At 37.5% G+C, this 22,685-nt stretch overlaps 1 protein-coding gene across 3 annotated transcripts in view; it reads right to left on the bottom strand.

Moving 5' to 3' along the window:
* MRPL22 (mitochondrial ribosomal protein L22) overlaps positions 1-22,685 on the bottom strand; it is a 36,356-nt gene that overhangs the window by 10,997 nt on the left and 2,674 nt on the right. For 2 of the 3 annotated variants that reach the window (XM_011981267.1, XM_011981266.1), the window contains 4 exons: positions 13,594-13,711; positions 9,057-9,122; positions 8,251-8,328; positions 5,380-5,449 (listed from right to left, as the gene is read on the bottom strand). In XM_011981267.1, coding sequence (XP_011836657.1) covers positions 5,380-5,449; positions 8,251-8,328; positions 9,057-9,122; positions 13,594-13,711 — 332 coding nt within the window. The remainder of the gene's footprint in view (positions 1-5,379; positions 5,450-8,250; positions 8,329-9,056; positions 9,123-13,593; positions 13,712-22,685) is intronic. The other variant, XM_011981268.1, reaches the window with a different exon arrangement.

Here is a 22,685-nt window from a genome sequence, read left to right as displayed (position 1 = left end):
AAAAAAAAAAAAAAAAAAAGAAATTACTTAAGAAGAATTGTTCACCTGTTCACTCACAGTAACTCAAAGTAGTAGCCAATCACCTTCTACAATTTTCTGAATGTATTTAGTCAGCTACTTGTTTAGTTAATAAGCCTTTTAAAAAGGTAAAATCTACAGAATACATATTAAATTATCCATTTCAACACTCATCATTCATATACACTTACTGTGACAAAACTTTATAAATATAGGGACTATACCAAAGTATGCACTTGACAACTCTCTAACTACAACGTCCTCTAGTGAAGTGGGTTTCAGCAGAAGCCTGCTAGCTTTGCCAAAGCGAAAGCCAAGAATGAAAGTGAAAACTGCCTAGGATCTAAGTGAGATAGGGAAAGACCTACTGCCCTTTTATTAACTTCATTTAGTGGGCACTGAAAAAATGAGTTTACAAATTTCCAGAGACAGCAGCATTATACAAATCACTTTATAAGAAAACACCATCACAGTGCGTCCCCTGGATCAACCTGACTAGCAGAAACCTACAAATAAGAACAGTGAGACCAGAAAACTTCTAAAAAGCATTTGACAAATGTGATAGCTGCTTCTATCCCAAATCACTTCTCTATCCAGCTTGAGCACCAATTTCCAAATATTCAGTGGATCACTAGATCACAATGATCAATCCCATCAGGGTCTACATCGGCTCCCATTTCCCTTCTATCTCCCCAAAACACAAACTTACAGAGATCTGCACAAAAGCAGAAGCTCAATGCCTGCTAAATGTCAGTCATGATTCCATCTTAAAGCCATAAAAGATCACCTGCATATCTTAAAGCCATGATGCCATCATTTCTTTATGTCAAAACAAAAACATTAATTTTTCTAAAACATCCTAAGATTCTTTAATACACTGTAATGGAAATACCCAACACAGCCACCCTGAGGTGTAAATGAAATCGGGACTTACAGCATAGCTGCCAAACTGTATTCTGGTTCCTCTCCTCCACTCTCCTCCACTAAGTCCATATTTAGGGGTTTCAAACTGCTTTTGTATATGGAACCATTTCAAGTAAAATGAAACAATATGTAGAAGCCTGATGTATAAAACACTGTAATGCTGATCTGTTCTTATTGAAACATGGGTCAAGGAAGACCCAAAACTGTGCCATTCATTCACTCAACAAACATTTTTTAGTTCCTACTGGGTACCAGACTCTGTCCTGGGCTCCAAGGATATAGTGTGACCAAAATATCAAGGGTCCCACTCCTAGACACCCCACAGAGCACAACTGCAAAACTACCGCTTATCGTTAGTAGTTTTAAAACACCATCTTATTAATGTAAATCTCTTACCCAAACCTCTTTGATATAGTTTGAACCAAATGCACACCCTGCCATGTTCAGTTCTCTGGAATACAGGCCCAGTCTACCCTTCTCATTTTATCTACTTGAGGTCAAACTTCTACTTCCTTCACACTGCTCTCCTCATTGAACTACACTATTACTGCTTATTCCAACCTACGTACCTCTGCATGTATGGCTACCCCACTTTAAAAATCTCCTCTTCTCCTGGACATTCCTCCAGACTCCCAAATGCCTATCTTCAAATGTCAATTTTTTCTAGAAAGTCTCCACAACTATTCTAACCCATATTGATCTTTTCTTGTCTACTCCAACAATACCATTTGTCTGTATTACTCTTTTTGGTCCCAAATTATATGCTGTCTCTATAAGCATCTGTGTTTCATCTGTAAAAGTCACCTCATCAACCAAACTTATACTCTTTTTGTATTGCCCCAAAAGTTCACAATCCATAGGAACAGAAATAATTTTGCAATACATCATCTGCTAATTAATTTCATTTTTTCAATACAGAGGTCTCTGGTAAATCTAATCAAATTCTGAAATAAGTTTCAAAGTTTTTCAAATACATATAATACTAATGGTACACATGGTATTACTATAATTCAGAAGAACATTGTATGCATTCTTCCAAAGAAATACTACTGTCAAAGAACTACAAGTGTTAAATGTTTTAAAATGACACAAAAGATATAACATCACCTATTTAATGTGGATAGTATGCACACAGAAAGTACTCATATTTTTTGAATGAAAGAAAACATTAAGATATCTCAAAAGTGAAGACAACCTGTGTTTTTCTATAGATAATGCCCAACAGTTGTAATGAATTTAAAATATTGCCAATATTTTCAGGCCAGGCGCAGTGGCTCACACCTGTAATCCCAACATCCTGGGAGGCCGAGGCGGGTAGATCACCTGAGGTCAGGAGTGCGAGACCAGCCTGGCCAACATAGTGAAACCTCATCTCTACTAAAAATACAAAAATTAGCTGGGCGTGGTGATGCATCCCTATAGTCCCAGCTACTTGGGAGGCTGAGGCACAAGAATTGCTTGAACCCTGGAGGCAGAGGTTGCAGTGGGCTGAGATCGCACCACTGCACTCTAGCCTGGGTGTAGAGTAAGACTCCATCTCAAAATAAATAAATACATAAATAAATAAGTATATATACACATAGCAAATATTTCCTATTAGTAGTATTTAGGTAAATACAAATCTTGAAATTGTAACATTAGAAGCCCTCCCCTCCCACCTTCATCACTCTTAGCCAATAAGACTGATGTACAAGGTCAGTCATCACTTTCCCTAAAGTGATTCACTTTAGATGCCATGAATCACTAAGCAGAGACATTTTGTTAGTCCATGTCCACTTGTCAAGGTCTATTCACAGTGTCATTAGTCATCGTTATAAGTTGGAAAGGGAAATGAACTTTCTAAATCTATGGTCATGCAACACCAGGTATTAGCTTTAGACCAATGACAGGCATTTGAAAGAATTACCATATAATGAGAACATATGCTATCAAAAAAGCACTTCCTTTAAAATGCCTATACTTATTTCAGGGTACTGAAAGAACCATTGCTGAACCAAAATAGTAGCCAATAAGTAACTAGTCTTTCAAAACTCTAACAGAAGTTTATGGAATGAAATGTCTAGGCCTTTTCTAAGAACACGGTAAGATAAATCGGTTTCCCACATTTTATGGCTAAGAATCAATAGTTTATTAAACTATTGATTATTATTAAGCTGTTTATTAAATAAACAGCTTCCCAGGCCTCTCCACTGGGGTTTCAAGTCCAGTGGGTCTGTGCCGAGGCCTGGGAATCTGTATTTTAAATAACAACCTCAAGAAGATTCTTAAGAAGCAGCTTGACAAATACAGAGATAAAATGTCTGACATATCATACTTTTCCTGAGGGTACTCATCGCTTTTGATTATGGAATTATGCATCAAAATACTTAGTGAATGAAAAATTTTAAAAATCATAATATAAATCCAAACTTATTAGCCCTACTTAAGTGACCAACACAGAAGTAGATGAAAAGAGAGTACAAGTAAGGCAGAGATTTTTCAGCAGAAATGTGCAAAAGAACTCTGGATTAAAGGGTCAGACAATGTGGCTTATGCCTGTAATCCCAACACTTTGGGAGGCTGAGGCAGCAGGACAGCTTGAAGCCAGGAGTTCAAGACCAGCACAGGCATCTAAGTGAGACCTCTATCTCTACAAAAAATTTTAAAATTAGCTAGGTGTGCTGGCACGTGCCTGTAGTCCCAGCTACTCAGGAGGCTGAGGCAGGAGGATGACTTGAGACCAGGCGTTCAAAGCTGCAGTGAGCTGTGATCACACCAATGGACTCCAGCCTGAGTGGCAGAGCAAGTCATCTCCAAAAATAAAGATAAAATAAAGGGCTATTTATCTAGGATTGGTTAAGCATGTTTTTGCTTAATGGCAACAGTGGACCCTGCTCCTTCATTTGGAACAACAGGATTAAGCTCTTTATCCTATCTCTCTTTACTACAATTATTGAAAAGGATTTAAAGATGGTTATTGAAAAAGGCTTAAAGACAAATCGTATTTCATTTGTATCTGAAGTCCATTAGAAAGTCTATCAGCTAAGAATCTCATATTCCTGTGAAACTGCATAAAATTAATTTTGATTTGATATTCTGAGTCAGAGCAGGAAAAATCACCAAGAGGTTTTTAAGCAAATGGTCTTGCTCCTCATCACTTCCAATGATTCCAAGCCCTCTCTAACATTATTTATTCATAATGCTCCCAGAAGAAAATGCTTATGATTAACTACTATGACCCTGCATCTTCTGAGTTGCCATTTTGATTTCCCTCTGCATCTCCGCATGTATCAGAATAAAATTATACAAGATTCAGCTTTCAAATAAAGCATTTCAACTGAAAATCAACTAATTTGAATTTCAGGAGGTGTGGTGGCCAGCATCAATTCCAGGTGAGTTGAATTGAGATTTTAACCTAACCAGCACAGAGGCTATGTGAAAAAGTAGAATTTAGATAAACATTTTTCACTCTAATTGTTGAAAAATTATAAAATACAACTAATTCCCCCTGTAATGATTCAGCCCTTTCTGCTCCATCTGGAGAGTAGCTGTTCCCCATATCTTGAATTTAACATAGCTTTCAGCTAAATAATCCTTAGATATGTAGGTGTGGCAGATTGAGAAAATTTTGCTTCAACATCATCTTTGTTTGATTATAAAACTGCTGAGGTTAGGAGTAATTGCTGCTGTAGTGAGAAAAAAACAGTAACTCCAACCACTGCTCCACTTTCCCAGGGTGCTGGGAGGAGGCAAGAGAGCTTTGTAATAAACATTAATCTCCTTCTCGGAAAAGAACTGTGTGAAGGTCTGCAGCAAAACAATTCCTTACATTTGTACAGAACATCATGCTTCCCAAAGCATTTAACTTACATTAATTTAATCTGATGTGGAACAAGCATGTAAAAGCAGAGATAATGCTTCAGGATGTAGTAACAAGGGAACAAACACATCTGGGTCATCTGAGCCTTCCAAGGCCCCTTGGCTTTTACAATTCAACAGATCTTCCATTTTGATAATTGGAAGGTTAAATTACAGGACACCTTTATGGATTAGGTACCTGGCTTGGCACATTATAAATAAACATTTTTTAAATGCACCTGTGATTCTTTACCTCCTTCTGGTTGACAAACAACTTTAAAAATGTGTTATACTATTTGTTATAATATTACAATTAAAGTACCACTCTATGTACCAGTCTTGTTATCTATTATTTAATAATTATTAGCAATTGGTTTTATGATCTCAGTCTCATTACAGAACAGGTAAAACAGTACAGTTATTGTCATTTACACTAAATTAAAATTGACATGCATACGGCTGAAGAATAAGCCATTACTAGCAATTTTCATTGACAAACCAAGTCCTGAGGAGTTAGGTATTAAAGACGGTTGTTAGATAAAAAATATGGCGTTACTACTGGAAGACATTTTCTAATGCTAAGAATATTAAAAATCTTACCTATATATAAATTGGACCTGAATTCCACATTGTGGTCTCTCACTGCCATATCTTGTGCTTCTAAGAGAACCTTAAATAAGAAAAAGAAAAGCATTTAATTGGCTAACCCTGAAGTAAAATGGAATTAAGTTTCTCATCTCTCATGATCTCTGTACTATGACTGCTCATCACATGCTTCCATAGTCAATTTTAAAAAGAGAATATCAAATGATAAGAGTACAAAGGAGACGGGAGCTTTCCTTCCTTAGACCAAGAATTGTAAATGCACAGAACACAGCCCATCCTACTAAGTTTTAAATGACGTATGTAAGCTATAAAGGAGATAGCGGCGCTTGTAAGCAGTACTCTTGGGAAGGAACATTACGTCTCTGAGTCAGAAACTTGTCAAAAAGTTCCCAAGGCCAGATGCGGTGGCTCACACCTCCGTGATCCCAGCACTTCAGGAGGCCAAGATGGGCAGATCACATGAGGCCAGGAGTTTGGGACCAGCCTGGCCAACATGTCAAAACCCCGTTTCTACTGAAAATACAAAAATCAGCCAGGTGTGGTAGTACATACCTCTAATCCCAGGTACGTGGAAGGCTGAGGCTGGAGGATCACATGAACCCAGGAGGTGGAGGTTGCAGTGAGCCAAGATTGCACCACTGCACTCCAGCCTGGGCAACAGAGACCCTATCTTAAAAAACAAACACAAAGTTCATGAAACTCAATAGCTTAATCTTACTGAGAAGTCTTAGCTGGGATGGTGGCTCATGCCTATAATACCAGCACTTTGGGAGGCTGAGGCAGGAGGATCACTTGAGGCCAGGAGTTCGAGACCCGCCCATCTCTACAAAAGTAAAAAAATTGCTGGACGTGGTGGCGCACACCTGCAGTTCCAGCTATTTGGGAAGCTGAAGGATGAAAATCCCTTGAGCTCAGGAAGTCAAAGCTGCAGTGAGCTGTGATCGTTCCATTATATTCCAGCCCTGGGCAATGGAGTGAAACTCTGCCTCCAAAAAAACAATAATCTAATTAAAAACTAGAATAAAATAAAAATTCTTAAACTTTGGATGCAGAGTAACCTTTAACATCAGACAAGTAGAGAAAATCACACTTGATATAGTAATTTCCTTGAAGAAGTTATCAAATTTACTCTCCATGGATATCGAATTAACTTCCTCCAGAACACATTTTTGTAAAAATACAAGAACACATTTTTGTAAAAATATGACAATTGGGCCAGGCGCAGTGGCTCTCCCCCGTAATCCCAGCACTTTGGGAGGCCGAGGTGGGCAGATCATGAGGTCAAGAGATCGAGACCATCCTGGCCAACATGGTGAAATCCCTTCTCTACTAAATATTCAAAAATATTAGCCAGGCGTAGTGGCGCACATCTGTAGTCCCAGCTACTCAGGAGGCTGAGGCAGGAGAATCATTTGAACCCAGGAGGTGCAGGTTACAGTGAGCCGAGATTTCGCCACTGTACTCCAGCCTGGGTGACAGGGCAAGACTCTGTCTCAAAAAAAAAAAAAAAAAAAAAAAGACAATTGTCAGAAATAACAGAAACCAGATCAAAATTTTATGCCTTAAAAGATAAAGAATGTAGTACATGGCTGGGTACACAACGAATACTTGTAAATGCATTCTGCATTGAATTAAATATAGCAAAATCATAGCATTACGAAGGAACCTTTTAGAAGTCTGAATCTATCAATCTCAACTATTTAACTATTACCACTAAACTGAAAGGTATGAACTGACTTTTGGTGAGAATTAACTGAATATATAGAAAATAATGTTGATATCCCCAGATGGTAAGGCACAATAATCAATACAACTTTTTGTAACAAGACTATTAAAAAAGAAAAATAGGCCAGACGCAGTGGCTCACACCTGTAATCACAGCACTTTGGGAGGCCGAGGTGGGCGGATCGCCTGAGGTCAGGAGTTCGAGACCAGCCTGGCCAATATGGTGAAATCCCATCTCTGCTAAAAATACAAAAGTATTACCTGGGTATGGTGGCGCACATGTATAGTCCCAGCTACTAGGGAGGCTGAGGCAGAAGAATCACTTGAACCCAGGAGGCGGAGATTGCAGTGAGCCGAGACCGCGCCACTGCACTCCAGCCTGTCCGACAGAGCTAGACTCCATTTCAAAAAAAAAAAAAAAAAAGAAAAATATATATGTAATAAAAAAAGAATATTCATGTTCCTAGAATGAGTCACCACAATTACCATCAGCACATTTGTATCTAGTGAATTAGCTACATTTAGAGTTGGAAGGATCTTTAGGAGCCATCTAATCCAATCCCACATAGTTTAGGTGAGAAAAATAGAAACTGACTGGTTAAGTGTCTTGCTCACAGTCACAAGAAAAAGATCAGAGAAAATACTAGCATCCAAGGCTCTTGAGTTCCAGTCCAGGGCTCTTTCCATTAAGTTACAAAATTATGTCGTTATAAAAATTCTCCTTTATAGGAAAAAAAAAAACTTTGAAAAAATATACCTTGAAGTTCAGCCTTGCTCCAAGAAATAAATAATATATATACAAACACAGATACATGCACACAAATATACACGTATATGTATACACATATATGCACCAAGCCCCAAATCATTAAAAATTAAGGTTCATCACATCATAAGCAGTAAAAAACAGATAAATATCTGGTGGAAATAAAAGCATCTCAGGAAATAAACACCTAAAGCACACAACATTCCTAAGCATACATACATTTAATAAACTGAGCACCTTAAATCTGTATTATACAGAGTATGCATTTACAACAGAAAATGTATTCATAATTTAGGCTAAGCTTACTAATAATTGCAAAACAGCTGCATTCCCCAGTTCCCCATTCCCTACCACACCCAAACTTGTAAGTTTACCTCTTTAATTATTTTGGCCCCTTTTTTGTCACTGAATTCCAACTGAGCCAAAGCCTGGTCAATAGACATTCCTCGTATCTAGAATTAAAGGGTGAGAGACAAAAGAAAATAAATTAGTTTACAAAGTCAATGTTTCCTTTTTAATGAAAGCCTTACATGATTTGAGTAACTTCTAAAATCAGTGAATTGAACCCAAGCAAAAGAGAAGAAAACAAGTTTGAGAGGAGATACTATTCTCTAAATGATACTAAATGATACAAGTTTGAGAGGAGACACTATTCTCTAAAATGAAACAAACATTTTAACCATAAAACTGAGACTGTAATAGCTTCAATAACATTAAAGGACAGCAAACATGACAGAGACCACAGGTTGGTAACGACTACGCTAGGCATTCAAGGCATCTCCTTCTCCTATAGGACAAATGTTATGTGTACATTTGATGCTTCTGTCTCCCCTCATCTATGAATTTCATTTCCTAGGGGAAAAAACATAAAACCAACTGTTTTAAAACAGGTTGAATCAAGTTTACAGATAAATACGTAGGTTTCCTGGATTCTCTGGTTATAGCCAAACTCCTTATGCCTTTTAGCATCTATCTATCCAATGTGATTTAGTTTCTCAGAAAAAGGTGAAAATTAAGGAAAATCATACATCTCTGAACAATCATTCTTTTGGTTACCTACCAACTGTATCATATTCCTCACAAATCTTTTTTATTTTTCAAATCCTGGGATGAGGGTTGGGGAGGGGAACTCATAGCTTCTTTCCTAAATTATTATATGGTAATAGTCATTGTAGCTTACCAATTTTGCCAAATACCACATCTTGTCTTTGCTATATTTTATTTGTCTTCGACAGTGGTAGATTTCCTTACAAATAGGAAAACAAAGGACAGAAAGAACATTTTAGCAGGTTTATCACAAAATGGCAGTAACATATACTGTCATTAAAGTTTTTACTTTCTAGGCCTAAAGAAAATGCTGCCATAAGAAATAGAAACATTACTAAGAATTTAAAGATTATTTCTCTCTACATAAAGTTGTATTTTTCCAAAGTCTCACTATGTTAAAAGATTACTAAGGGAGAAATAGAAACTATACAATGGCTGGTTTGTGTCATGACTTGCAACATTTCTATCCAAAGAAATACTAAAAGATTTAAATTAAAGTATCTTGAAAACATTTAGCTGATTAAAAGAACAAAAGAAAAAGTACAAGAAGAAAAAGTTCAGTATTAATGAGGAGAAAAACGGCAAAATGGACAAAATAAGTGTTTTCATGTGAAAAGCTAATATTCTAGGTGTTTGGTCAACAGCATAGGTTCTAGAATCAGACTGACTGGATTTGAATCCTAACTCTGTCATTTACTAGCTACATAATCTTGAGCAAGCTACTTAACCTCTAATTTTCCTCTTCCGTAAAATAAATAAAATGATAATTAGAGGGAAATAAAATAACCTATTCCAAGAAACCATTTTATAGTGCCTGGCACACGGTAACTTCTCAGTAAATGTTAGCTTTTATTATCTTCTATTTAAAGTGGTAGGTATGTCCTGTTTAATTACAATGTATAGTTCAAAAAGCACTTTTCGCTCATTATTTCATTTAGTCTAACTCTATGAGTTGAGAGACGAAACATTTTACATAAACTGAAAATCAGAGAAATCAAGTGACTTAAGACCACAGGTTTGCAAGAGACAAAGTTGGAATTCAAAGAACAGAAAAAGTATAATACACCTGATACAATACAATGTCTAGCACATCTACTTTCAAAAGTTCCTCTATTGACTCTAAAACCCACTTTCTTTCCACTACTATACCAAACTGCCACTTTAAAAAAAAAAAAATTAGAAAACATGTGTTATGGGAAACTGTAGCAAGGAGGTCTCAAAACTTTCTAACATTCTGACTCCTGCTGGACATTTTCAAATGCCTTAGAAAGAGCAGTTTTCTCAAGTGGCCATCTTTTAATATGTGGCAGATTTCAGCTGCAATAGAAGCAGACAGCCTGAAACTATAGCAATAGCCTAATTACATTTTCAGCAATAAAGTGTCCTGGGGAGACAGGGAGAGGAAAGAACTGTCATGACTGATAATAATGATCTGCAAAAATTAATCCACTCAACGAAATCTTTCATATAGAAAAGACCCTTTAATTTGTGCATTCTTGTGGTGGGATACCTTTAAACCTTAATTTTGTATGCTTACCCTCAAATTTTACACATATAAAAACTTGTAATCCTGACCAGAGGATGGCAAAAAGGAATGAAGTGTTTACAAGAAAGGCGAAAATGACTCAATCATCCTCTTCCAAAACTGAAAAAAAACCTCAGCATTTACTTTGGACAGGTGAAATGTCTAAGGGCACTTTCTAAAGATAAAGGAGACAAAGTCTCAGTACGTAAGTATCAAGCAAATAGATAAAGTAACAAAGTTGGAGGTTGGAAGGCCTAGTTATATATCTCTGCCATTAACTGACCTATACAGCAAATTAGATAAAGTGAGGATAGGATACGTAAAATAGTTATTCAAACGAAATAAATGTATGTCTAAATTATAAAATGTCTAAAACAATAACTTTTAAATAAATCAATTTATTTTTAAATGCATACAATAATTCAAATGAGGAAAAAGTGTTACCTAATAAAAGTTCTGGCCAGGTGCTGTGGCTCATGCCTGTAATCCCAGCACTTTGGGAGGCCGAGGCAGGCAGATCGCTTGAGCCCAGGAGTTTGAGACCAGCCTGGGCAACATGACAAAAACTCATCTCTACCAAAAATACAAAAATCAGCCGGAAGTGGTGGTACATACCTGTGGTCCCAGCTACTCAGGAGGCTGAGGTGGGAAGATCTCTTCAGCCCAGGAGGTCAAGGCTATAGTGAGCCATGATTACACAACTGCACTCTAGCCTGGGCAACAGAGTAAGATCCTGTCTCAAAAAAAAAAGTTCTAGGCCAGCTGCAGTGGCTCACACCTGTAATCCCAACACTTTGGGAGGCCAAGGTGGGTAGATCACTTGATGCTAGGAGTTTGAGACCAGCCTGGACCACATAGAGAAACCCCATCTCTACTAAAAATACAAAATTAGCTGGGCATGGTGGCACACGCCTGTAACCCCAACTACTTGGGAGGCTGAGGCACAAGAATCGCTTAAGCCCAGAAGGCGGAGGCTGCAGTGAGCCGAGATCATGCTACTGCACTCCAGCTGGGCAACAGAGCTAGACCTTGTCTCAAAAAAAAAAAAAAAAAAAGGTCTTATTAGAGCTTTATGAGATTCTGATTCACATTAATGTATTATTATCAGCATGTTGACTAATTCATAAGTTAAAAATATGTCTCATATAGAAATGGTTGTTGGGGGAGTGAAGAAAAAGAGGAAAAATAAGAAATGGTAGCTCAAAGAGTTTTGACACAGTCTCATTACACTTTTCATTTATTTAACATAGCTTTTTTCAAAGACACTGCAAAAGTAAACTCAAGCCCGAATTAACAAGGTGTGACTATCATAAAGAAAGCCCTTTAATTTCTCTCTGGCTCATTTTCTTTATATGAAGCCCTATATAAGATAAAATCTACATAAGAATCTATATTCTTTGGAAATTGGTGCTAGCTAAACTACGAAGTTAGTCTTAAAAATATGAGGACTAGCCTAAAACAACTCTACATTGGTAACATTCATTTTAATTTACTGCTACGGGGTTTGTTCGCTATCCCATCCACTATTATTTATTGACTATATATTCTAATGCAAAAGATCAGACTTAGGTAGAATGGTAGATATTACCTGGCCCTCTTTTCAGCTAGAGATAAAACTGATTTTAATAATGGTTGCAGCTGGCAGATTGGAAATTCTAAGAGACATTGTACATTATAGCACAGTATTATGAACTATATGGCCAGTGAATAAATTATTCCTGGTAAGTTAGGTATTTATGAAGGGTATCGGTATTCCCAGTCATAAAAGGTACAACTGATATACCAATATTAAATTACTAAATACTATTTAAAGTCAGAAAATGTTCATATTTCCCAAAAGTCATAATTTATCCCCCAAAGGATTACTGAAACACAATCTGTGCAAAATAGAGAAATTAAGGTTTTCCAAAGTACTTATATCAAATCGAATCAAATGTCTTCCCACAGGCACTTGTATAAGAAGGATAAACGATACAAAAAAGTTAATCAGAATAGTTTCATTAAATACAACACACAACAAATTACTGAACTGATAGTGTTCATCATTTGCTAGAGTTAAGCAGATGACATACTACCAACTATTTGCGTTTTGCCACTTGGGATATATCCTAAAGTACATTTTTTAGTATTTGAAGATATAAAACAAACACACAACAAAATTGTGCTGTTAGATTCTGGACTTGACAAATACTGTTATAATTTATTTCCAATAAATAACTGATTCCAAAGAGCTCAGGTAGGAAGCAAAAAAAGTTCATTAGTTACAGAAAATTTTTTATTTATGATATTTGCGCAATTATGTAACATTTCATTTAGTAAATTTTGGTTAATTACATAATGGAGACCAGCCTGGCTAACATGGCGAAACCCCGTCTCTATGAAAAATACAAAAATTAGCCGGGCGTCGTGGCAGGCGCCTGTAATCCCAGCTACTCCAGAGGCTGAGGCAGGAGAATCACTTGAACCTGGGAGGTGGAGGTTGCAGTGAGTCAATATCATGCCATTGCACTCCAGCTGGGCGACAGAGCAACACTTTGTCTCAAAAATAATAAAATAAAATAAAATAAAACTAACAAAATGGAGTTAATACTTAATAGCCTAGACTGACAAATCTTTCAAGTTGTGATGTCATGACAAAATATGAAAGTTGAAAAGTTATTTGTTTATTCTGTGCAGATAACGATAAGATTAATCTCCAGTAGGAACCCAATGATTAAGTTCAAACTTTAGGTTCAAATTGCAAAACAAACAAGCAAAAAACAGTGTGTCTATATTCAAATATATAACACTGGAAAATCATATACACAATTTAAACATTGGCCAATAGTTTAAGTCATTCTTGCCAACGCTATATGCTCCATCATTAAGAGCTCCTCAGCAAGCCTCTCAGAGTCAAAAATCAGTATGTCTTAAACTATGAGCTTAGTTTTAGAGTTAAGGTCCCTAATACAGGAAGTTAAGTAAAGACAAATAAGTAAAGAATAACAATCCTTTTCAACTATCAAAGAGATAAATCTAGTACATCTGTGTCAATTAGAGCAAACGGTTGTATAATTTTTTTAAGACAGAATAATAAATCATTACTAATCACTTAAGAGTAAGAACATTACCAGATTTAAGAAATTAGTTCTACCCACAAACTTACTGCTGGTCTCCGAGGTTCTCCAGGCAGTTGCGGGGGATAGACAATTTTATTCTTCTTCTCCCATTTTCGAGAAATGTCAAGAGAAGCACTTGTGTGGATATACGATTGAGGTAAAACACTGAAATGAAAGAAGCCTATAAAACAACAGACACTTAGGGGACCTTTTTGTAGAGTTTACATATCTTTTGAACCATATCAGCTCCATTTTGATGAAAACAATTTAAGGATCACCTCTAAATATTCTAGAGGTATTCATTAATAGACACTACTTTTAAAGATAACAAAGAGCCAGTTACAGAGGCTAACAAGAGAGAAAGTAAACGCACATAAGTCAAACCGTTAAAAGATATTAACCCAAGATTTCTTGCCCGGACTGGCCAATAACACTGTCTTCTATAAGTCACCCACTCCTAAGAAAGATTTAGAGAAGACATAATGAGCTCTCTGACCTGACCTGTAAGATTGCCCAACTTTGTTGAGTAACTAAGACAAATGCACAAAACAATTAGAAGACAATATGAAATCACATAACTAAAATATAGCAAATAGCAGAGGATTTCAGAGGTGACTTCAGGTGAATCTTGAACATCCTTATCAATACGGCTTGGCTCCGTGTCCCACCTAAATCTCATCTTCAATTGTAATCCATACATGTTGAGGGAGGGACCTGGTGGGAGGTGATTGGATCGCTGGGCACTTACCCCCATGCTGTTCTCGTGATAGTGAGGGAGTTCTCATGAGATCTGATGGTTTAAAAGTGGCAATTTCCCTGCACTGTCTCTCTCTCCTGCTGCCTTATGAAAAAGTTATCTGCTTCCCCTTCACCTTCCCCCGTGATTCTAAGTCGCCTGAGGCATCCCCAGCCATGCGGAACTGTGAGTCAATTAAATGTCTTCTGTTTATGAGTTACCCAGTCTCAGGTAGTATCTTTATAGCAGTGTGAAATGGACTAATACACTAATTATCAGAGGAATGGGGCAACAACATACATCATCTATGCAGAGGTACAGAGTTGGGAAATAAGAGGAGGTCTGACTGAGTCAGAGAATTTGTTAAGTATTGGAAAATATTGGTAAGGTCACTGAGGCTAGAGTGGTTGTCTTTGAATGCTAAACTAATGGGCTGAGACTTGATGAAGATCCCAAATTCACTATTCCTTGACCTCTTCCCCCACACTTCAATTGCTTTAATAATATACAACTAGTCATTCTCCCTCTCTCATCTTCCCCAGCATCTGCCACTCCCCTATATCACTAAATAAAATTATTCTTGAATGGTGTGCTAGTTTATCTTCGACTTCCCAATGATTTTCATCCTGCCAGAGCTAGTTACCAAGTCTTACAGATGCTTCCCCTGAAATCATTCTCAAATGCTTTACCTCTTCTCCATTCTAATTGCCACCATCCTATATAGCAATAGCCTCTAGATTGATTTCTCTTCCATCAACTTGCCCAGTTCCAATCCATCTTTCTCTGCTTGAGTACTAAATGAGTTACCCTTCTATAATTCAGAGCTACTCATGTCATCCTCCAGCTTAAAAACCTCTGTTGAAATAAGCAAATGAATAATTATGTAATATTCTAATGCTATCCTTTTTTTTCAGTGTCACTGAGTACTGGGATTCTTGGTATGGAAACAAGCAGAAGAGGGTCAGCCAAAATCCAGTAAGTACTAGATCTCTCCACTGAAAAGGTGTAGAAGCAATGACCAATCTAGTAGCAATTAGCACCCCTACTTCCCAGATTACAGTCTTGAAATATCATTTCCTATTGAAGAAAACCAAAACTTCTGGGAGAAATGGCTGATTGCAGATCTCAAGCAGATAACATGCCAAATCAGCCTAGAACATCTTGTCATATCAGAAAGCAAAGAAGCCATCAAAGATTACCAAGGTCATGTCAAAGGCACTCAGGAGCCAACTTGTGGATGCCCAACAAGTCAAAGATGGGACAAGCCAAGCATTAATGAGGACAATAACTATAGTAGTTATTGTCCTTTAAACATGAAATATGTTTAAAGCCATAAGTTCATAATAAAACCAGGAAAAATACAAATTAGTTACCATTAGAAGATGCTAGCGAGCCAACTTGTTATTTTAAAAACTGGTGAATGAAGAAAAAGACAGGACTTATCCTGTCTTTCCTATACAAACTGTACCATTAAGTTGCCAAGTAGTAGATGAGGAAAAGTTTGACTTGTATAAAGTTAGTAATGAAGGAATAGCAAATTATAATAGCATCATCTTGTAATCCTTAATAAACTAACGGATAAAGGAGGTGTTATGTGCCTCCTGATGGAAGAACACACCACCCACCATTCACAAAGTAGTCTTTCCTGCCCAAAATGAAACTGGGGGCTCAAGCCCCTAGATTCAGTATAGGAAACAGAGAAAAGAGAACATGTTATGTAATATCATGGGGATGCACTCGGTAAAATTCAAGGTATGGAAAACGCTACAAAACAACCAATTGTCTCCAACAAATAAATTACAAGAAAAAAAAAGAGAGGGTTGAAAAAAAAACCCACAGAGTAAGAGATTTAACAAAAATACCAATTAGTTTCAATGTGTGAACTATTATAATTTAAAAAGTATGACAGTTATGAAGCCATTGGAAGTTTAAATATCAAATGAATATTTAATGTTTTTAATGAGATAATAGTGAAACATTTATGAAAATGATACAGTGGGGGGAGTGTTTCAAAATATGATGAGGGAGAGTACAGGTTATAAATAAGATTGGCCATAAGTAGTAAGTGTTGAAGTTGGGTAACAGACACATGGAGGTTCATCAGACTGTCTACTTTTGCATATGTCTGGGCACATCCAAATAAAAAGTTAACACAGCAAACTTTGGTATTTCCCTACTGCCCACAATAGGAAGTCCAAACTCTTTAGTAAGACATGGAAGGCCTTTCGTAATCTAGACCCAACCTGCCCTTATGGCCTAGACACACAGATGTTCATCGTTCTCTGAACAAGCTTTTACTCAAATTGTTTTCTCCTGCCTTATTATCTCCTGAATGAAATGCTTATCCTGTTTTTAGTTCTAGCTCAAACGTCACCTCAATGTGAAACATCACCTAATCCGTTCTCTGATCACGATTCTCATGTTGTCTTAATACTTTGTTCTTGCCGGTCATACAGCAATGACTCGGACCACTGTACTATCATAAGTGGCTATAACAGAATGAGTTACTGTACTAAGTGTACAGATGTTGCACATTTAAAGGGCAAGTCTGACTTTCTTCGTATTCTAGCACCAAGAACAATGTCTGGTACGTGGATACTGAGTAAACATTTAACTCAGACTTATACACTCAAAGTGGTTGTATATTGGCATATTCTCATACAAATATGCAACTTGGAAGATTTACTTGGCAAACGAAACCTTTGTTTTTAGTCTTCAAGCCATTTAGACCAAAGACTCAAACAAATCTATTTTTCTAGTGTATCATATTTACTCCAAGTTCACTATCTCCTATCCTAATATCAAGATTAGTGCCATCAAAATACCTAACAAAATCTGTACCTTTGCCTTCCACATTTAGGTTCCAATGTCTTAACTGAAAAGCACAAAATTAGGATACATGATGTATGAAGGCGTATTTTGCTAATGAAATATAAGCCAAGTGGTGACAGCTGAGGCTACAGAGTCAAGCAGACCTGGGTCTAAATCCTAACTCTAATTTACTAGGTGAATGGCCTTCGGGAAGTCACATAACTTTCTGGGTCTCAGTTTTCCCATCGGTAAATAGAGTAATAATAATTACCTCATAGCCTTCTTAAGAAGCTCAAATGTAAGTAAAATACTTAACCTGACACTTAAAAGGGCTCAATAAACTTTAGATATTATTACTTGTAGAATGAGAAGAATAATACCTACTTAATATTATTGATGGATTAATAATTAATATAGTGCATCCTACAATGTCTAACCCATGATAAACACTGATGGCTAGTGTTATTTTTTAAATTAGGCCCTTTGGCCAAGTATGGTGGCTCATGCCTGCAATGCCAGCACCTTGGGAGGCCATGGTAGGAGGACTGTTTGAGGCCAGGAGTTCAAAACCAGCCTGGGCAACACAGCAAGACCTTGCCTCTGTTTTATTTGTTTATTTTGAGACAGAATTTCACTCCCGTCACCCAGGTTGGAGTGCAACGGTGCGATCTCAGCTCACTGCAACCTCCACCTCCTGGGTTCAAACGATTCTCCTGCCTCAGCATCCAGCGTAGCTGGGATTACAGGGGCTCACCACCACACCCAGCTAATTTTTGTATTTTTAGTAGAGATGGGGTTTCACCATGTTGGCCAGGCTGGTCTTGTACTTCTGACCTCAGGTGATCCACCCATCTCAGCCTCCCAAAATGCTAGAATTACAGGTGTGAGCCACCATGCCTGTGTTTTTTTTTTAAAGGGTATAAAAAATAAAACAAAGTTAGGCCCTTTGAATAGTTAATCTCTCCTGTCCCCACTCCCCAAATCAGTCCTGTGAACTATAAGCTTTAAATACACAATTTCAAAGTTTCTTCTCAAGTTTATAATCATAAACGTTTATGTTTCTATGTTGTTGTAATTAGTGAGTAGGGTACACTATGTTTGTCACCTCTTTGGACCTTAGTTTCTTTGTCTGTGAAAAGAGGAATTGGACTACATCATCCATAGGGCCTCTCCTAACCTTAATTCTATCACTCATCTCATCACCAACAGCATGACAAAAACATGAACCCCTTTGCTACAAACCGATCTGAAAGATATCTTGAGTCAGGCCCATACCTGCTGTGCCCATCGAGCACAGTACCTTGCGCTTTTCAAATCTTCGATACATATTTGGTGAATTAAATATGTTGCTTCATAAATTAAGCATACTATGAATTAATAATGTCAAAGCTTTCTGAATTCTTATAATACTTTCAGGACTCAAATAATTCATAAACTGAATTATCAAGCAAAGACCAAACTACCATAATCAAATTAAATTAAAGTATTAATCCAAATGGGGTACTTAATTTAGAAGTACAGAATATTAAATCAAAAGTTCCTATGTGCCCTCTCCTGGCCAGTTGCTGGAATAACACTCAATTAAAACAATGAATCAACCTTAAAAAAGAAAATACAGACAAAATCAAATTCTAATTCTAATTATCAGTTCCTCATCCGAGAGTGACCTAAGTATCTCTGGTCACTTGCTCTTCTTTGAGACACTTTCTTGAGTTGGGTTCCAGGACACTTGGGGTTTTCTTCTCCTGTCTCTGGCTACTCCCCCACAGTCTCCTTTGTTGTTTCCTTGTCTCCCTCCCTGGTCTGTAAATGTTGGCTGCCTCAGGCAGGAACTAATCTTTGGACTCTTTCTATCTACACTCCCTCCCTTGGTGAAGTCAACCAGCTTTGCAGCTTTAAATATTATCCATGCATTGATGACTCCCAAATTTACATCCATTCCTTGCACTCTACAAACTCATATACCCAATTGTCTACTCATATCTCTGCTTGGATGCTTACTGAACAGCTCAGATTTAACAAACCCAAAACTGAGCTACTAATATTCTCCCCAAATTTGCTCCTCTGGCAGTCTTCCTAGCTCAGTAAATGGTTAACTCTACCCTTCCAATTGCTCAGGTCATAAACTTTGGTGTCACCCTTCTTTCTCACACCTCACATCCAATGCATCAACAAGCTCTGTCAGCTGTGGTTAACATACTGCCAGAATCCAATCATTCACTTACCTTCACGGCCACCCTAATCCAAGTCACCATGATCTCATACCTGAAATATCCAATGGTCTCTGCTTCCATCCTTGCTCCCCATCCCCACCCCAGTCTTTTCTCAACACAGCAGCCAGAAAGAACCACTCATAAACATAGATCAGATCATATTACCCCAATGCTCAAAACCTTACAATAATTTCCCACCTTGCTCAGAATAAAAGCCGAAGTATTTACAGAAAATACTAAGGCTCTATACGATTGATGACTCCCCCTTCCTCTCTGACCTCATCTCCTATCACTGTCCCTCTCCTTTTCGTCATTGTTCCTGACAACACCAGGTATGGTTCCTTGGAGCTGTCGCACTTACTGTTCAATCTGTACAGAATGCTGTTTGCTCAGATGTTAGCACAACATGCTTCCTCATTTCCTTCAAATCTTTACTCAAATACTATCTTTTAGTGAGGCCTTCCCTATCTAAAACTACAAGTTCCTCTCTCAAACACACATACTTCTTATTCCCAATCTCTGCTTTTATTTTCTCACAAGCAGATGTCGCTATCAAATACACTCTATATTTTACTTATTTTGCTTATTTGCCCCCCTTACTATATTGTACACTCCATAATGGCAAGGGATTATTGTCTGTTCCTGTTCCCTGCAAAATCCTCAGTGCTAGAATAGTTCCCAGCTCAGAGCAGGCACTAAATACATATTTGTAGAATCAATGAAAGAATACAGAGACAGGTAAGGTAAGAGGACTGAGTGTAAATAACTATGCCAAAATTTTACACACAGTTGGAAGCTGAGGAAAGCTTAAGAGGCTATGCCCCATCTAAAGGGTGGTACAGCTGAACATGGTGGCTCACACCTGTAATCTCAGAGACTCGGGAGCCTGAGGTGGGAAGATCACTTGAGCCCAAGAGTTTGAGACCAGCCTGTACAACATAGTGAGACTCTGTCTCTTAAATAAATTTTTTTTTGACTCGGCGCGGTGGCTCACGCCTGTAATCCCAGCACTTTGGGAGCCCGAGGGGGTGGACCATTTGAGTCCGGGAGTTTGAGACCAGCTTAGCCAACATGGTAAAACCCCATTTCTACTAAAAATACAAAACTTAGCCAGGTGTGGCAGCACGCACCTGTAGTCCCAGAAAATATTTTGTTTAGATCCTCACTTTGACATTTAACTGTGTAACCTTCAGTAAGTCACAAAACTTCTCAAATATATGCATCAGTAAAATAGGAGGCTTGGAATTCAAAAACTGAAAACTGTCAAGTCAGCTAACAAATAGAGCCTACAGAGTAATCCCAGCACTTTGGGAGAATGAGGTGGGAGATAATTTGAGCCCAGGAGTTTCAGACCAGCCAGGCAATAAAACAGGACTTCGTCTCCACTAAAACTCAAAAAAAACAGGTGTAGTGGTGCACGCCTGTGATCCCAGCTACTTGGGAGGCTGAGGTGGGAAGATGGCTTGAATTGAGGCTGCAGTGAGCTATGATCACGACACCACACTCCAGCCTGGGTGACACAGCAAGACGTTGTCTTTAAAAAAAAAAAAAAAAAAAAATTTTTTTTGAAAAGTATATATATATATATCCTGCAGAAACATTTTATTTGGTCAGCAGCACTTTTCTTAACCTAATTCAATGTTTTTAGATAAGGAATACACTCTACTTACTGCCACAGGCTCTCCTACTCTCTCATTTTACATAGACAACTTTCCTTAGTTTTTTTATTTCTAGTCTGGGGCCTATATGCAATTAAGTTTCCAATCACTGGCCAGGCACCTCATGCCTGTAATCCCTACCTTTGGGAGGCCAAGGCAGGAGGATCACTTGAGCCCAGGAGTTAGAGATCAAGCATGAGCTACAGCAAGACCCTAAAAAATTAGCCAGGTGTGGTGGCATGCACCTGTAGTTCTAGCTACTCAGGAAGCTGAGATGGGAGCCCAGGAGCTTGAGGCTGCAGTGAGCTATGATCACAGCACTGCACTTCATTCAGCCTGGGCACACAGCAAGACCCTGTCTCCAAAAAAAAGGAAAAAAAAAGTTTCTAATCACTGAATCAGATTATATGCTAAGATTTTATATGGTTATCAGGAACATTATTTGTACCTTTCTACTTAGTTTTCTTATGGTCATTTTCCCCACTAGAAAATCCAAAGTAAGGATTCACAAAATTATGTAATAATTTCAGAATTGCAAATAGCCTTAGAGATTATCTAGTAAAATCCAACACTCTTGTATCATGACATAGAGGAAAAGACTAAAGGCAAACTGCTTAAGTTTCCTGCTGAGAGTTTCTTAATACAAGTTGGTACAAGACAATTCAAATCAACATCAAAATATTTACCTTGTGTAAGACCTTATGCTGGAGCTCAACAATAAATAAATGTCCCTACCTTTCCAAGATACACAAGATACACAAGCTAGTAAAGGGCACAGACACATATACATGAAGCCATCATAGAAGGCACACATACTAAAAAAGGAAGGAAAAATTAATTTCTTTCAGTTTTAGAGAGACCAGAGAAAACTTCCTGAAGGGAAAACATCTAAACAGAGCTTTGAATAATGGGTAGGACTGCTGTTATAGACAAGATGTAAGGGCATAGGAGGAAAAGCCAAGAAGCAAGTAAGTGCACAGTATATTCCAAAAAAGTAAGTAAATCAGCATGGTTGGGGGAAGAGTGATAGAAGATTACCTAGGAAGAGTACAGACAAATCCTAAGAGCTAGTGCTTCCTATTTTCTTCTTTAGCCCACCTCTTCATCCCCCTGGGACCCAAGAACTTAGAAAAAGGTTAAATATAATTGGGAACTCAGTAGTAATTTATAATAATAAAAACATTAATGGCAACTAGAATTCAGAGTGGGATTATCATGTGCCACAAACATACAAAATACTTCACATGCATTATCTTGTTTGAACTTCATTTTAAAAATCTATTAGAGCTACATGCATGGCATGTGCCTGTAATTCCAGCACCTCAGGAGGCTGATGCAAAAGGATTGTGTCAGCCCTTAAGTTTGAGACCAGCCTGGGCAACATAGCAAGACCTCATCTAAATAAATAAATAAATAAAAATCTTTAAATTTTTAAAAACCTAAGAGGTACTAAAATAATGCTCATATCATAAAAGTGATAACTGAAGCTTATTAAGAATAAGTAACTTTTCAAATTCACAGTTAAAAAGCAGATTCACATACAACTCATCCGTCTGCAAAGCCTATGAACTAAACCAAAGTCAATAACAAATGGACAGATCAGAAAATTTACAATCAGATTACCAATTTTCAAATACCGATTTTTTAAAAATTAATTTTTGGGGAGAAACACAGCGACTACTTACCCTAACCTTTAATGAATGCTTTTGTCCTAAGGTTAC

The sequence above is a fragment of the Mandrillus leucophaeus genome, unplaced genomic scaffold (genome assembly GCF_000951045.1).
Source record: "Mandrillus leucophaeus isolate KB7577 unplaced genomic scaffold, Mleu.le_1.0 Scaffold222, whole genome shotgun sequence".
NCBI classification, from domain to species: Eukaryota; Metazoa; Chordata; class Mammalia; order Primates; family Cercopithecidae; genus Mandrillus; species Mandrillus leucophaeus.
Note: the sequence above shows the minus strand (reverse complement) of the source record. Positions and strands in the feature narration are given on the sequence as shown.